The sequence below is a fragment of the Bolinopsis microptera genome, chromosome 5, assembly GCF_026151205.1.
Source record: "Bolinopsis microptera isolate Bmic1 chromosome 5, MBARI_Bmic_1.0, whole genome shotgun sequence".
NCBI classification, from domain to species: domain Eukaryota; kingdom Metazoa; phylum Ctenophora; class Tentaculata; order Lobata; family Bolinopsidae; genus Bolinopsis; species Bolinopsis microptera.
Genome location: NC_087076.1, coordinates 11,265,227 through 11,283,218, shown reverse-complemented (window position 1 = coordinate 11,283,218; position 17,992 = coordinate 11,265,227). Strand labels below are relative to the sequence as shown.

The 17,992-nt window shown below is 39.3% G+C and overlaps 2 protein-coding genes across 8 annotated transcripts; both read left to right on the top strand.

The window, feature by feature from the left end:
- The first annotated feature begins 1,508 nt into the window (after positions 1-1,508).
- On the top strand, positions 1,509-14,678 carry LOC134815030 (LIM zinc-binding domain-containing Nebulette-like). Of its 7 annotated transcripts, XM_063823477.1 has the most exons (11): positions 1,536-1,612; positions 2,197-2,291; positions 2,453-2,537; positions 7,291-7,471; positions 9,336-9,380; positions 9,795-9,982; positions 10,102-10,152; positions 12,318-12,458; positions 12,572-12,598; positions 13,034-13,053; positions 13,935-14,025. In XM_063823477.1, exons 1-9 carry the CDS (start codon positions 1,544-1,546, stop codon positions 12,596-12,598), a joined length of 882 nt encoding a protein of 293 aa, XP_063679547.1. In that variant the 5' UTR covers positions 1,536-1,543; the 3' UTR covers positions 13,034-13,053; positions 13,935-14,025. The 7 variants fall into 7 exon arrangements, with proteins under 7 accessions (XP_063679545.1, XP_063679547.1, XP_063679548.1 ...); XM_063823478.1 differs by lacking the exon at positions 12,572-12,598; XM_063823476.1 differs by lacking the exon at positions 13,034-13,053 and having other exon boundaries at positions 13,935-14,024.
- A 686-nt stretch (positions 14,679-15,364) lies between these two features.
- LOC134815441 (uncharacterized) lies at positions 15,365-17,475 on the top strand. Its single transcript, XM_063823976.1, has 2 exons — positions 15,365-17,127; positions 17,472-17,475. Exons 1-2 carry the CDS (start codon positions 15,365-15,367, stop codon positions 17,473-17,475), a joined length of 1,767 nt encoding a protein of 588 aa, XP_063680046.1.
- Positions 17,476-17,992: the final 517 nt, after the last annotated feature.

Below are 17,992 nucleotides of genomic sequence, written 5' to 3'. Positions count from 1 at the left end.
GCCTGATTAAGCCACTGAAAGAAGCATTTCACTTTGAAATGTTTATTTTCGTCACATCGATAAATGTATATTATTTCTTTCTTAATTACACAACTGACTTTACATGCCTCATTCATGTGAATGTGATGTAATCATCGTACGTTTGGACTTTCCGTTTCCTTTCCTCAGAACAAAATTAAAACTCAGCCATTAAAGTGATATTTCTGTCGATGATAGTTATATTTTATTCAATGGCAGTAAAGTATCCAATTTACATATTTTATGCTCTAAACATTCAACTCTCCACACTTTGTTATTAATACCTGTTGTTAAACGTTATTTTCAGCTTTCCTTCGGCTTCATGTCTCTTTTACGCTTCTTTTCCTTTACTTATTCCTTTACTATTCCTCTACTTATTCCTTTGCTGTTCCCTTCCTCTTCTTTTACTGTTCCTCTCTGTATTTTTACATTCTCTACAGTGTCACTACCACATGTCCCATGTTGCTAGAATAGATTACACACACACTGTTACACACAGAACTCATCTAGATTACCCTCTTCACTTCATTACATTAGTAATTCGATGCTTAAAAACCGGTTCGTCAAACCGAGCAGACGGTGCATGTTCTTCAATGCGTATTCAACTTTATAGTTGTGATTTCCTCTACTCAAATCTTACTTTGTCCTAGAGTTATGCCAGTAAATTGCTAATTAGTGTAATAGATCCGGCTTTTCGTCGCACCACGTGTAATGAATGTCGCATATAATTATAAAAGTTGTTTGAAGATGCTAAATAGCATATTTCACTGTGCTGTGACATCGCTGTCGCAGTCTCATGTTTAACTACAAATCTTCAATTTCGCGATTTTTGCTCATTGAATTCTAGATGCGATGTTATAATTCGCATTGATTCAAATGCAGCTTTATCGTCTTTGATAACAGATTTACAGCTTTCACACGTCTCAAATTTCAATGAGATGTTTTGCGTTGGTGTGATTTTTGGTATATATGCCACATAATGCTGTGACATAATCTTTCAAATAAACTGTTCCTCTAACGAAACTTTCATCGGTAACACTTTCTAACCTTTTTTCAAGGTTTAACACTTAACAGTAAGAGTAGCCTACAAAGATAATGGTTAAATACTACTAGCTACATTATGTAATCTGTTACTTCTCAACTTATATCATACCTTTTGTAACTTCTTTGAACTTTAGAGAACTTTCCAGATCTATTATCTTGAGATCAGAACAGTGCTATGTAAAATATTGATCACTTGCGATAATGCGATATATTGAGCAATAGATCCTTCCTGACCACCTTTTTATATTGGACGATTGGATTATTTCATTTTTTTTTTTCATTTTATTGTTTTGTTATAGAGATTTGACTTTATTTGGGAAGCTGAAGTGTTGGTATTTGGACACGTGACAGCTCCCAACCAACCAGTTAACTAGCACAATATTAAGGCGGCAACTCTGACAATTCTGTCAGGTCTATCCTAACTGTTTATTGATAATAGATTATCAACTGTAAATAACAAGACAACTCCAGCACTCTAGTCATGAATCCTCCCTGTGCTCGGTGTAGTAAGACGGTGTATCCCGTCGAGAAACTCAACTGTCTTGACAAGGTAATTTACAGCTTATCTTGATTCTTTATCTGCTTTAACAACGTAATCATTCGTCAAGATAATCTAAAAGTAGATATAATAAGTTGATTTATAAGTAGGATGTTTTTAATTAATTAAGTAGGATGTATATTGTATATTTTGATACAATTTTTTTAAAGTGCATTGCTCAAAGTTCTAAATCAGCGCAGGTGTTTCTATGTATTTCAAACATCCACTTGACACATCATTGGCGGCCAAGATTGGTATCCTAATTCCTAAACTTTGTAGCTGTCTGGTTAAATGAGTCAAAGCTTTGAACTACATTCTTTAGTCGGGTTAATTGCATAAGACATGCTAGTGGTTAAATTTATTGAAACTTATTTTGAATTGCTACGGTAAGATTTTGGCCTGATCATGAGCTGTTTTACGAAGTCTAATCCCTGGTCATGGGCTTCATTCACCAAGTTAAAATGTTCTCAGGGCACTAATACCTCTAAATATACCAACTATACTTAGTAAACATATTATTATCATGCTGATTCAGGAATTCGAAGTTTAAACACACTCCAGCTAAGCTGGTATTAAGAATGTTAAAATATTTTCAGTACTGGCACAAGGGTTGCTTTAAGTGTGAGACTTGTAGTTTAACACTCTCCCTAAAGACTTACAAGGGTTACAACAAACTACCTTACTGCAATGTGTGAGTAGATATTATAATGGTACACATTTTATTACATATTATTACCTTGTTATTACATATTATTATTACGATAAAACAGCAACTTTTAATGAAATATTACTGGATTTTAAATTGATTATTTGTAATGGAATATGGAGTCCTACGAACCGTTCCTATTTCAGCCACTACCCGGTGACACACTTTACAGCAGTAGCTGATACACCCGAGAATCGACGACTAAAGAAACAAACCGACAACCTTAGTCTGGTGGGTTTTATTTACATTTAGTTAATTTAATATTTAAGCTTTAAACTTACTTAATTATCATAACCTTAGTTGTTATAATATGTTAAACACCCTTTTTAAAACTCATTACCGGGCGCCATATGCTGGTATGGTTATTACGCTGCATTGTTAACTATATTTACAATTCTTCTGGAAACAACCCAAGTCAAGGCAGCTGCAGTTAGCTGACTTTTCACATGACTGTAATTCTACACCCTAGTCCCTACACACGTTTCTGTAGCTTTGCATTCCTGCCGGTGTATCACAGCGTCAAAATGGTGGTGGTCAAGTGTGTTCTGCTTGTTAAAACTTACAGAAAGTCAACTACTAAACATTTATAAGTTGAGCTTGAGTTGTGAGGCTGAGTACTTACTTAACCAAGTGTAATAACTTAATAATATCCCCAGCTAGAGTATTATATTTCTTATAGTTTTAATAAGTTTACCGGTGATCTGTACTATTACAACTGGGTGTGGCTGGGTTTATAACCATCTCAATAAAATCAAATCATCAGTTTAAAACAGAGTCGGACAACTAAATGTAATTTGTCCACTAATTGTTGCGACTGAAACATTATCAGGCACCACTTTAGATAACAATACACATACTTCGTAGTGGTAGCAAGTACTTGATTTTTTCCGAAAAGTTCACTTGAAACTGAGAAGCCTGGTAGCGCGTAACATAGCAGTAGATAAATTTAATCAGTGATCTAGGGTTTCTATAATACATCACTCATCACACCGCTGGGTAACCCCAAATATACCGCTCGTATTACAAACTTACCACATCCCTACACGATCCCCTACTACTTTACACCAAACATATAACAGATAACATGATATCATAAAGTATGACGTGGTATGTTGTTGGGTTTATAACAGATTGTGTATTTAGCCCTTTATCCGGCTTTATCGCAAACTTCCGTGATCAATCCTACGGGATGTTGGGCTATTGCCGAGTAATATCTGTCTCACGGTGCTACTTCTCCGGTTTGAGATAACGGCTTCGACCGTTTGGTATATAAATATTCGTAACATCTGATAAGGTGTCATAACATAGCTGAGCGGCGAATGACGGTCCTCAGATTGACGTGAACTGACTGATGACAAGTGTACAAATATTCAAGTAAATGTGTTAAAAGATTTGTAATAATAGGACAGCGCGCTGGTCAGTCGCTAGCCAATAAACCGTGACCAGCTGATTTATGGGGGAGATACATATTTGTAAATTACAGATTGTTAGAAAGTTAGAATAGTCGGAATTTCTAGAAAGGATGAAGGGATGGACGTGGGGTGTAAATAATTTCTTAAGATTTCTCTGAAAATATCCGTAATATGCGGCGAATACGTCAGCACTGCTGGTTAGAGTGAGAATATGATTACAGCAATGTAAAACCTCTCCCCTTCCATAGACCCTGAAACGCCAAATATATTTAAAGGTTAATCTATCTTCTATCCTATTCAATACCTTATATGGACATGTCAGGAACCGCAGGTATGTTAAATATTTGACTGTAATTCTCGTTGAATCTAACGACTCCCTTGTTCCTAAGTAACTTGATATGATCTGAAATTGATAACTTTTATACGGATTACAGGGACACAAAGTCCACTGCATGTTGATAAAATGAGTCCTAAAATATTCTTACATCTACTTTATATGGGTCGTTATTCCTGTCTCTCTGAAAATATAAAATACCTGTCAAGGTAGAAATGGAGATGGCTTTACCAAAGCAGAACAGTAGTAACTAATGATCACAACTACAAGGTTAGTAAAATAGGCCGTGCACTGGATGCCTAGTTTAGCGTTGACCCCACATATATATCAGTACAGGGGTCACACTGATGTGTAACATTGTGATCGCGGCCCTATTGTTGTAACCAGCTACTGATCCAGTGCTACTGCGGAGCTGGTAACAATAGAGGGGGGATAGTAAGGGTGACCTGACATTTGCATATCACGTGTTGGAGACGTGGACTAGACAATGAAATAACACTCTAAACTTTCACAGTTAGACACCAACCCCACCCCCCCCCCCCCCCCCCCCCCCCCCCCCCCCCCCCCCAGTAACAGTTTAACCCGGCCCAGATACTCAGAGAAACTATCACTTTCACAAAAAACAACAGCAACTGGTTATTAGTGGTAACTTACCTGTACGTTATTAGCAGTAACCTACTTACCGGCACATGGTTACATTATTGAATGAGAACATGATTACACAAAGCATTGTAAGATCACGTGCTCCTATTGTCTCGCACTGCAGACTGCGGACAGCTATTAGACAGAGCATGACCTAATGTCGATCTTATTTCTTCTTTGACGGAGGCTAAAACCCTTGACTGTGATCTTATGGAGGATACAGCCCTCGCAGAGCCCTCATAATGTGGGTTATTGAGTAGACAGATAAGGTAAATCATCAATGTAGTATAATTATGTAGATCGCTAAGACATAATTACTACTCTGATAAAGGGTTACAAAACCGCCTAACCGTAATCTGAAGGTGGCTAAATTCGTGACGAAGGACTATGTACTCTTTTAAAAGAATCTTGTAATTACTGTAACAAAGTATCAAAGCATGATACCCAGTTATCTTATGTAAAAAACATGATTTGCTGAATGAACAACCCAGCAAGGCCAGCATGATCTTACCTGGCTTGTCTCATCTGGGATTAGCAGTCAGTTTTTGGTTGTGAATGATGACGCCCTTCAACTTCTAGTAATGTTCCGTAAGTTTCGCGATAATTTAGGAGTAAACTGAAACTGGAAATGTTAGACTCAATCTTAGCCATCATTGTGTTGGTGGGCATGTTTGTAATGGTGAATATTACTACTGTGCAAACCAGTATACAATACACGATTATGGTCCCTAATATTTTACGAGGGCAGTGGAGGAGCACAAATAAAGACCACTTTAAAGCCTTGAAATGAACAATGACAAGTCCTAGCAATTATAGTTTAAACCATCTGAGAGCTAATGATCATGGTACAAGACAGGAAGTATGAGGAAGTTATCAACGTTATTTAGTTAAAAGCTCCACGTAACTTCATGCTGCCGTTGGTCCATGTGATTGACATTTTCCGGGGTCCAGACATTCTATTTTTCTGACTCATTTCCACGAAACGTCTAACATTTGGTAAGCCTGATGATGAAGATCTGTTTAGCTCTCCTCGCTTTAGTCTCCTCTGTACTGGCTTCAGAACTACAGATTGGTCAGAAGATACGGCTACGCTCAGTAAACTACCCCAACCACTTTATAAGTCGGCTGTCCAATGGTAGAGTTGCGATCTCAGACTCAGGGACAGGAAATGAGTGGATTGTAAGAAGTGGTCTGGCTGGAACAGGTTTCAGTTTGGAGTCTGTCACTGGAGGATTCATCAGACACAGGAACTACCAAGCATGGGTGGATTCCCAGAGCAACTCAGATCTCTACCGAAAAGATGCCTCGTTCACAGTGGAACAGGGTGCTGCAGGCCAGGGGATAACTCTAAGATCTGTGAACTATTCAGGACACACTCTCAGGCACTCCGGATATAACCTCTATATCCACCGGAGTAACGGATCTGATCTCTTTAAGAAGGACTCCTCCTTCATGGTGGAGCCTGTAGATTTACAGTGCTGGAGATGGGAGGCCGGGTATAGACTCAAGACAAAGAAGATTGGCAAGGGAAGTTTGGATAATATGATGAAATTGTGTGGTGCTAACGAAGGTAAATGTGCTGCTATATCCTGTAAAGGGCAGTCCTGTAGTGCGCATTGGACCATGGGAGGAAAGAAGATTAGAGGGCAAGCCAACACTACCCACGTGTATGTTTGTTAAAAAACAAGATCAGAGAAACGGTTGAGTTGGTTGAGGAATTTAATTGTACTGTTTTAATCGTGAACTATTTCTCTTTTTCAAGTACAGCATCTCTTTAAACTCGTTTATGTAAACATTTAACCATTATACTTTGGTTGGTGTAAACAGCGATAGGAATTTAGTTTTAAACATTTTATGTTTAAATAAGATTGTGTATTATTGTAGAATGTAGATTCTATCCTAATTATTTCTGAACTTGTGTTCATTTGAACTGATGATAAAAATAATGATAAAATTAAATGTAGAAGTGCTATCTTTTGCTTTATCCCTACAAACAAGTAGACAATTGCTCAATCTGGAGTTCCTTCTTCAAAACACTGTATCCAGAACAACCTGTCAAACTGGAGCTTCTAAATCACTAATTACTGTAAATGTGCCTGTTACATTTTATATCCATTTCATTGTCTGCATTATTACTACCATCAAGGGCCAGGGCCAGCCTTGGAAGGTTGTTACTTATTTGCTCTAAAATATTTCTTCTGAAAGAGGACTTCAAATTAAGGGGGTAGATTCCTGTGGGCGAGGTTGATGGAAGACTTAATTTACAGTCCGTGTCGACTTACAGTGTAAATAATTTAGGATCATACGCCCACTTAGAACACCAATCAGACTACCAGTCTGTCTAATAGAGGACTAGCAGTAATTATTACTGGTTACGAGTTATCCTGTCCTGCATATTAATAAATTACAGCGTTATTGTTACTTTATTGATAGTAATACTCTGACAGAAAAGTATGTTGTGACAATGAATACTGTAAAATACATATTCCTGACGAAAGTAAAATCATACAAATTAATCCCATTCCACGGACACTAAACCCCACAAATAACTTAAATAAGATCATAAAGTAATTTAACTTAACGCGCACAATTTCAGATTAATTACCACAAAGATTACAATCAAAGTGTGAAAGGAACGAAGATGAGCGTGGCTGATGATCCAGAGAGTCTGCGCGCCAAGAAGTCCCAGAACCAACTCTCCTCGCTCAAGTACCACGGCAAGGACCGCACTAACCCTGCTAGTACTCCCCTCAATAGACCTGCTTTCTCTTCTCCTGGTAAATACTTGTAGATATGATAACGGTATTGCTCCTTTACATTCGCTGTGGTCTGATCTTATCAGATCCCTATTAGTTTATTTTAAGGGAGTATGTGGGGCTCTTTTACTATATAAAAGCTTCCATTAATATTTTGTTTTTGTGGAGTCAGGTAGTCTAGTACACAGGTAGTTAGTATTTACAGCCACGTCATGAACCTTTGTAAAATAGTAGTGGAGTCTTACGTAAGATCTTGAAATAGATCAAAACCATAGAAAGTGACGTTATCTCTCGTATTTTTACTTGATAGAGTTGTTGGGTAAAAGCGCAATGTAATAACTAGCAGATTGCAGCAGTCAGCACACATTATGGGTGCTGCGAGCTGTACACTCCACCCTGCAAAATAACAGACCTGTGCAGCAGTGGCGTAACAGTGAAGTTTCGCTACCTATCATCTCGTATTGGACTTTGCGTAACGTCTCTGTGATGGGTCGTTACGGGAAATCGGGCAGGGTAACGCGTGGTGGGCTGGCTAATTTGTCGAACAAGAGTGAAGAGCGTTCACCGTCAGATGTTCAGCCTAAATATCGTGCTCATAGCATGCCCTTATAAGGAAGTTTTTGGAAGGTTGAACCTGTGTTCCAGATCTCACAGTCAAATAGAGTTGTTGTCACATTATGGAGCTACATCGACAACCAGCGAAATCTTACAACATCCTGATCCATGTCATCAATTGTTAGCTGCAATTAGGCCACACATAGCCTTTACTTTGGATATATAGCTCCGTGTATCATACGTTTGCAACTCGATGAATTATTCACGTACTTCAGGACGCAGCGATGTGTAATTCTCATGAATATGAAAACAGGTCTACTTGTTTAACGAGATGGAATGTGCAACAAAATATTTTCAACGGACTGTTCGCGAGCCATTCGTTCGTGTGATCGAACGTAACGCGCGCGCACCAACCGCATGGCGGTTGCGAAACGACGTAACTTATTTGAAATAATCGATTTCGAATATTTGCCTACGTAATACTTCGATCCCATTATATTAAGACGCAATGAAACTACCGGACCACGATGTATGGGGACTTGCCAACCCAATCCCCATGACAACATTAAGATATATCGACTCAGTAACATCGTTTCCTCAAATTATTTGTTATATAATAGTGTTGAAAGTATTAAAACTATATTATATTAAAGTCACTATTGTGACGGTACATTAGAACTCAGTTTATCCGATCTCAGTTTATCCGATATTAGAAAGATGATCAAGCGTACACTGCTAGCAATTAATGATAGTATTTCTGTATTTAAGAAAACTGGTAGGGTAGGACAGATTCTAATATAGTATATAAAAAGTATTCAAACAATATACACATAATATCACAATTACCCTATTATATAAAATGAAACCTTCAAAAATTCAATATATTTCCCAACTGAAATATTGGCAGAAACATTTGAAATTTATCCTTGTTGGCCTTGTGGCTCCAAGTTCAAATCGAGACTCTCTATATCCACAAAGTTCTTTCTCGCCCCTCTGTCTCCCCGGAGAGAAATCACTGTTGTTTTAAGGATTTCAAATAGAAGGGTAGGACTGATTGTTAATTAATAAAAGGATGCGGCAGAAGAGCTGCGCAAAAGTAAGAGCAGAAATGGTCTTGATAATGGGCAAAAAATCGTTCAATGATTACGAATTACACAATTTCTTTAACAAAAGTACTAGTATTAATAAAATGACTAGTATTCATAATCCACTAAGTCCGCTTAACAATTAATTACCAACTGGTTACAAAAATTTGCTAATGTCACAATAGAGAAGTGGGGATTATTTATCATTGTAAATTAAATGTTTTAAATTATGTAAACCCTGCTAGGATACGTTATAACTCATAACGGAGAGTATACAGAAGTAGATGACGGTAAGTGTGCGCTCGCTTGTGTGCGCTTGTGTGCGCTCGCTTGTGTCCCGCTGTATTTCTCACTCACCGATCACCATCCTTGGCATCTTTAAGCGGGTCATTCTCATCATCATCAGCATAATTTCAGAACTTGAGGCTATATTTACACATATATAATGGCCTTCTTCCATTTTCTGCTGAAATATCACCTTGTAATTGTATCAATAACGCCCAAACAAATGGTCTAGCGCTAAAATTGGTACTTCATCGTTTTAGCTACATAGTTTCTTGTACCTGTTCCTATGTTGCTGCAACTCCCTTGGATTGACAATCCCAATTCAAAAAGATTGCGCGTAATGTTTTCATAGTCTTCAAAAGCAACAGCATCGAAATCACCGTATATCAAATAAAATATATCAAGCACGCCCATTTCAGATGATAAGCCGAAGTCCGTGTCCTCCGAACCAGAGGAGGCCCCCCGCTCCGCCAGCCCTGATGTGCTTGTCTCCAATGAGTTGGAGGCCCCTGCCGAGGTTCTAGCTCCTCCAGAGCCTGTGCCTGAACCTGAACCTGAACCAGTGTTGCCTGAGGCCCCACCTGCTGAGGAGGCCAAACCTAACAAGGTACTTCAAAACATTGGATCATACTTCATAGTATAATTAACCTATTGTCATAATTTTATGTTTCGATTGATCACCATTTACCAAGTATTTGAATTTGGGGCGTAATTTATTTAACTTAGGTAAAAGGACTCGCGGCAGCTTTCCAGGATCCAGCAGGAATGCAGGCTCCGGTAAAATTATGGCTGCAAACAAGCGAAAAAATAGTTGCTATAAAGTGGCGGCAAAATATTTGCTATAAACTAGCCGCAATCTAGTTGCTAAAAACAAGCGGCTATATCAGTTATCAGCGGCTACAGTTGTATATAGTTGCCATAAACTATCGGCAAAATATTTGCCATGAAGAAGCGGCTGTAATTTACCTGCAGCCGCCAGCCTAGCCACTGATATAAAGCGTTTCCAAACTCTCCAGGATAAAGAAAAATAGAAGCAGTTTGAACAAGGCAGATCGTAATTATAGATAATAACTTGTGAATGTGGATTTACAATTTTATCAAAAAGTGTACTGTACAATGCACGTCGAATTATTTGTGACTACGGTCACTTTGTTTCCATCCAAAACCAGCTGCACTTATATTGATATCATCCAATATTCCTTCATAACTTATCCAACTCAGTTGTCTCCCATTTTCTATAGCACTACAGTAAATGTCCCTAAGTATTTTTTGAATAAGTTATTTTTATCACTATACTGTAATTTGACCAAAACCCATAATTGGGTAGAGAAGACCGCTGCCAGTGTCTCTCTTTCCCAAACAAAAGTAAATGATATTAATTTGAATGACCGTCTGCAAATGCAAAATGATACCGAGAATGAAATCGGTCGCTCGCTTTTCCCATTCATTCACGGCTTACGAATTGTATAAATAAGTTTCGATTAATTGCATCAATCACATGCTGTAAAAATCTATTTTGGTTGCTTTCGGGTCGATACCTAGTATTTCGGGATAATATAAGGGCGGTATAGTTAGTGTCCAATTAGCTGATGTTTATTGAATCGTTATTGCCAAGTACAGGTGCCTTCAGCTTCAGGTAGTTCTTCTTAATCTGTTACAATTGTAATTGTAAATGAATGGGAAAAGCGAGCGACCGATTTCATTCTCGGTATCATTTTGCATTTGCAGACGGTCATTCAAACTAATACCATTTACTTTTGTTTTGGAAAAGAGAGACACTGGCAGCGGTCCACTCTACCCAATTATGGGTTTTGGTCAAATATCATCTCTTTTTGATTAATGTCAGGGTAATGGGACTACTGCGGAAATACCTTAGTATTGACTATTGCTGTATAACTACTACAGAAGTAATCCCGATAACACTCGACCCCTGCCTGATCCAGATGATGTCACCATTTTACCTTCACACAGACATCAAACGCTGTAAGAAGATGACGATCAGACCTCGTTAATGTCAGGGTACTTTACAAAGTCGAAATATAAAGTGATAACTTCATTGATAAGGACGCAATTTCAACGATTTCGAAATTTTACCTTTGAAAACATTTCCTTGTATTTAGATAAGCATATCTGTCGATCACTGACTGAATATGCCACTTTATACTCATTCAAGTTGGCATTAAATTCATATATAATGCCATTTAACTGTCGTGGGAAAGCAGAATCCAATCGACATCACGAATGGGCAAAATTCTCACCTTTCGCACGTGCAAACTTTGAGCGGACGTTGCGTGCGCATTTAATATTGAATCACCGTAAATTTTTGCATGTTGGTATTTTATATATAGTTTGATAAACGAACAAAGTTTCAAAAGATTTCAATGAGAACTTACATTTCAACGGGACTCAAAAGTTGGTAAAAATCGTGAAAATAGCAATTTTCAGTGATTTTAGCAATTTTCAATCAATTTAGGCGTGTCCCCACGTGTGCAACTTTTCGATTTTCAACTTTTAAATTCGCCTAATGCACAATATAGACCTATAGGAAGCAGAACTAAGCTCCACAACCCAAGGGATGGCCCAACACCAGAGAATACTAAATCATAAAATGAGTGTTTTAATAAAATTATTCTGAACTTAAAATATGCCTGCTGAACTACTTTCGGTGAGTCTTTATGCCTGAAAAACAGTAAAGGGGGTATAATAGTATAGGGGGTAAATAGTATAGTGAGTATAATGGTGGCGGTCGTGCTTGCCAGCACTGTGATATCAGGTTGCTGACTAAAACCCTTGTACGTTAAAAACTGCCTGTGCAACCAATTAACCAAAGCTCTGCGCTGTCGTTTCGAGTTCTTATATCCACACAGATCTATAATTTATAACAACCAGCTTAGCTACTTGTATTGTTAGCCTTTATTAATATATCAATACTATTTTGTCAGGTCGACAGTGACGAAGAGGCAGTAGTAGAGCCCCCAGCCCCTGAAGAAGAAGCCGCGCCCCCTGCTGCTGAAGAAGCACCCCCTGCTCCTGAAGAGGAAGTGGCTGCTGAACCCCCTGCTCCCGTCGAAACAGCCCCTCAGGTTCGGCTCACTTTTCTGGCACCGCATGAAAGTTCGATTTCCCCCTTTTTTAGAATTTTGAAGTTAAGCTTGTAGGCTTTTCGGCAGCACTAAATGAAATTTATCTAAAATAGGAAGAAAACGAAGAGGCAACCGAATAAGTAAGTGAGCTGTGCAAATCTTACCACGTGACAGCCACGTGACCAACTAATTCAGTAATTAATTGTTTAATTAGTGTTCATAAGTTTTGTAATGTTGGCTGTTTGAACTGTCTGTTGGCAGAAATTAACATGTAATCATTGTCTCAAAGTATGGTTGTTAAGGTGATGTAGTATTACTACAGTAGTAATGTAGGCTGCGGTGTTGAGCAGAGCGGTATATTGTGCTGCATAACTTGTCAAAATATCAGAGTCACTGGTTTTATAGCGTTTAGTAAAAATATGCTTTTAGAATAAAAAAGAAAGCGCTGACGCAGCTTTGTTTTTCTGCTACGATTTAGGATTCCTATAGAAAATGTAAAATTAAATGTAAATTAAATGTACATTAAAATAGTTGTTGAGTTGAAGATAACAAGTGGCCTCAGCTAACTATTTCAGAGCGCCTGATTCCGTAGTTGGTAAGTGCGGCCCTCAGGCCCAGCATCACTTCAAGTGCCTCTGTCTTATGAAGCACTTCAATTATAATTACCAGTGATTATTTCCCCACATCTTATAATAGCACACAAGTCACTCAATTCACTGTCGAGGTCTTCAGGTCTTCAGAGTCTTCTATTCAGTTCAGAGTTTTCTACCTACAATTATTTAGGATAGTAATCACACAACCTTTCTTCGTCTACCTATTTTCGAGTGCCCCTTAATATAAGCAGTTAACGTCTGTTTACAACATGTTTCCCTCATTTAAAAATGTATTTAACCGTGTGAGATTGAACGAATTCCTTACTTGTCGAAAAACCCATTTAGTTGGACCTTTGCTTTGTCACGAAGGGTCAACAATCAGAATCCCCCTGGCTATATGCTTGGTAACAGCTTCTTAGCGCTTTGGAGTGGTGGCCGGTGAACTTGGACTCGCAAAATCGATCAGAAACTGAAGGATTTATTGACTGGGATGCAGAGCAGTTGACGCCTGACAGTGACCGCCACGACAGAGCTGTCATAGTCTCACAGGGATTCTGATGTTTGACTAACTTTGTTCCTTTCCACTCTTAATATCATCATCGATGAGACAGATTTTAGCAATAGACGATCTTACTTTTTTATCTTCGAAAAAAACAAAAAATAAAACCCCTAACTGAGCGATAATATGATGTCTCCTTCAATGAAAAGCACCGTGCTTAACACGGAACTAAACCTTAAGTTTCTCCTGCCGCATTTACCAACTATAATTTGTATATCCTTTCCATTTTCATGCAAGTGATTCTTTCAAAGGCCCTAGATAACCTTCTTAAATGTCTTATCGCATGTCCAAGATAAACATAGCTTAATTATAACGTTTTTTCAGTTTGTTGCCGTGTATGAGTACGACGCTGCCGATGAGGACGAGGTCACGATCAAGGAGGGAGATATTATTATCAATGCGGAAATTGTTGCGGAAGGTTGGATGGTCGGAACAAATTCTCGAACGGGACATACTGGCATGATGCCAAGCAACTACGTTGAACCCCAATCTTGAATTTTTATGACTTGTGCATAATTAAGTGAATTTTGAAAATTTGTTTTTAAAATTTTTGCTACAAAATGTCTCCTTGAAATTAAATGTTTCGCAAATCACGTTTTTATGACAACCGTAGATTTATCATTTTTACTCTCGATTAAAATTATATTTTTCAATATTGTACATATCATACGCATGGATGATTTATTGATATAGGGAAATTGCGCTTTGAGGCTGTTTTTATGCTGGTTAAGCCATGTACCAAACATTTTCATCGTCATTTTATTTTCATTTACGATTGAGTCATTTTAGAGCGTAATCGCAAAAATTGCTCCTTCAGTCACATCGAATTGAATTATTTTGAAACTTTCAAAAGATGTTATGTTGATTTTTAAAATGTTCGTGCTTAAGCATTAAGCTTTATTTTATTTGATTTTACGTGGCTATGGATGGAAACTCTTTTTATTAAATTATTAGGCTTGACCGCTTTTGAGTCGTTTAACTCTAGATAAATATATTTTGAGTCTAATTTTGAGTCTAATGCCAAGGCTGATGAAAATCTATTGATATTCTCAAAGTTTATTAACCAAACCGATATTTTACTTCATGCCTGTCGTTAAAAGGATCAAACCTTTGAACGAGTTTTTAGAACAGTATGAGATAATTCACATAAAATGTACTTGCCTGGCCTGACACCAGACACACGTGTCCAGTGTCCCCTCTTGAGCCTCCGAAAATAGTTGAGGTCGCAACGTCAAGCGTCAGACGAACGTACGTACTGGCATTTAGGTAATTTAACGGCGGACATTGCACGTAACGCACATGATACAGTGGGTCTGATGCCATATGTTTTGGTCGTTTTTGACGTGCGCTCGAGTTTAAGTGTATGCCAGTATGTCACGTGATATTAAATTGGCAGTAAGTCTGGCAACTTCGTCTAGTAGACCATACTTTGGCGACCGTCGCGTGTGTTAGTGTCACGAGCCCGTCAACAGATTGCCAAGTTTCAAACGTAGTTGTACTTGTAAGCTACTTCTTTTGCGAATTTTCTGCTAACGTATTATATTAGTGGTCCGATGTAATCAGCCTTAAAAGGAGTGTGAATATCAACTAATTCGACCTTTAGCACCCCAGTGGAGACTTTAGCCATATTGTTTTGACACTTGACATTGATACGAGCTCAGGGCTGGTTAATCTACGTCACGGTACGCGTAGACCTCTCTATACAGAAGGGTGGTGTGCCAGGCGTCCGTGGGTGCACGGAGCATTTTGGTGCCATGTGGGAGGTACTGAAGGAGGCAAAGGTCAAGAAGAAGGATCTGAGTGTGGTATGGCTTGACCTGGCTAACGCTTACAACGTCCCCGAGAAGGTTATCAATATTATCCTACGGTACTTCTCCGGGGTATTCGGAAGGTTCTCCTCAAGAACGGTGACATCAGACTGGCAGCAGTTTGAGATAGGAATCTTCATGGGGTGCAGGTGTGTGATATCAGTCATCTTGTTTGTCTTGTGCATGAACCTTGGGCATGAACACCTAAAGTCTAAGGTTCCGAAAAGCATTGAGTACATCAAGGATGACACACCGATACCAACTCTGAAGCTGTTTATGGACGATAGCTGTCTGACGACCGCACGTGCAGAGGATATGCAAACGTTACTCAATGTGTTTCAGAAGTACGTGGACTGGTCCAGATTTAAGTTAAAGTCCTCCAAGTCCAGAGCACTGGTGTTGAAGAAGGGAGTGGCTGTGAGGTGGGTTGAGGAGGTAGTGGTAGGAGAGGAGGAGGTGGAGAGAGAAGAGTTGTGTTTGCAGTTGGGTGGTGAGGTGATTCCGAATGTGTCAGAGAAGCCGATAAAATTCCTTGGGAGATGGATAAGAGTGGAAGGAAATGACAAATCAGTCATCGACTCAACCAAGGTCGACCTTAACACTTTTCTTCGGAGACTCTATGAAAGTTCCCTTACTGGACTCCAGAAGTGCTGGGGATATCAGTACATGGTCCTTCCAAAACTGAAGTGGCCTCTTGCCATCTATGATATTCCGATCACAACAGTTACCAGATGGGAACAGAATACCAATAGTTTCCTCAGGAAGTGGTTAGGGGTGGGGCACACTCTGAGTGGTCTTTGTCTGTTTAGTCAATCATCCAGTGTGGCCTTACCGGTGAGCATTTTGACAGATACATGGAAGATAGAGAAGTGTCGACTGTTGCAATCCTATCAGACATCTAAGGATGACCTGATTAAAGCAGTCCAGCCCCAAGTTCGTTCTGGTAGAGTTTGGAGGCCTGAGACAGAACTGGAAGAGGCCAGAAGAGATTTGGTCTGTGAATCGGTGCGAGGGATGGTGCAACCTCAAAAAAGAGTTGGCATCGGTTTTGGTGACTGGAAAAAACCTTGGGAGAGGATGGATGAGCGGGAAAGAGAGAGGGAGGTTATGCTGAGAGTGAAGGAGAACATTGAAAGAGAGAGGGAGGTGCAAGTAGGTTCTCTGGAGATGCAGAGCAGGTGGGGTGAGTGGAAAGAGCTCGTAATGAAGACAGATTTGAGCTGGCATACACTTTTTAAGTATGGTGACTCACTTATTGGGTTCATGCTAAGTGCTGTGTACGGCACCCTCTTAACCCCCTCTATGGTTTCCAAGTGGAGTGAAGATGAGGATGGGAAGTACAAGTTATGTGAGGAGAGGATGGGCACCATTCAGCACATTTTGGCTGGGTGTAAGGTGGCCCTTAGTCAAGGAAGATATAGATGGCGGCACGACAAGGTTCTGAAGCAGATCTCTGAACAGGTTGTCTTCCATTGTGATCGCCGAGTGAACACTTATAAGAACAAGGCCGGCGATGGAAGGCAGTTCATTGATTTTGTTCCTGCTGGGAAAAGAAAAGCAGGTACAGACGACCGGAAGGAGAGTCGTGGTTTTGGGATCCTGAGTGGGTATCGGGATTGGATAGTGCTGTCAGACCTTGAGGGGCAGCTTAAGTTTCCCAGTGAGATTGTGGAAACACGGCTGAGGCCGGACCTTGTGATATTCTCAAGGTCGGCAAAGACAGTTATTTGGTGGGAGCTAACAGTACCATCTTATTATTATTATATAACTTTATTCAAATCAAAAATAGAACATAAATGAACATCTTAAAGATCTGATAAGTAGCCAGAAAAAAAATAAAAACTGATACACAAGCTATAACAACTTCTTCCATCCCGCTCTATCAGAGGCTAAAAGTCTTAAATTGTACAAATCGTCTGTATTTACAATAATGGAATGTTCCTGCTACCTAAATCAAATTTAATAGTCTTAAGCAAGTTCGACTGGTGTCTACCTACTCTACCCTTTTTAGTACTCTGACTCTCTACTGCAAAGTGTAATGCAAGCTGTGCAGGTGAGTTGTTATCACTGCGAAGGACATGTCCGAGCATCCTCCATCGTGCACATGCAACACGCTCGCTGAGTGGAACCACTTCACATCTCTTGTAAAGGGTGTCGTTTTTGATTATATTAGGGTAAGTCATTCTGATGATTTGCCTCAGATGCTTTCTGTGGCAAATATCCAGTTTACTCAGTAGCTGCTTTGAAGCTGCCCAGCAGCTACAATTATACATTAAGACGGAGACCACCTGGGCTTCGTAGATCTTAAGTCTGGTCTTAAGAGGTATGCGTTTACCTTGTTCCCAAACTTTCTTGTAGGTTTGGAAAGCAAGATTTGCCAGAATACATCGTCTTTTTATGTCCTCGTTGCTGCACAATTTGGAACCAAGTGAGATAGATGATCTCCAGGGCTCTCTTCCTCGAAGTGGCTCTCCTTTGTCATCAACTTCGTTCTTCTCGGCCAGATAGATATGTGTGAACTCTGTTTTTGATTCGTTGACAAAAAGATTCCACTCCTCCAATATCTCCTTGCAT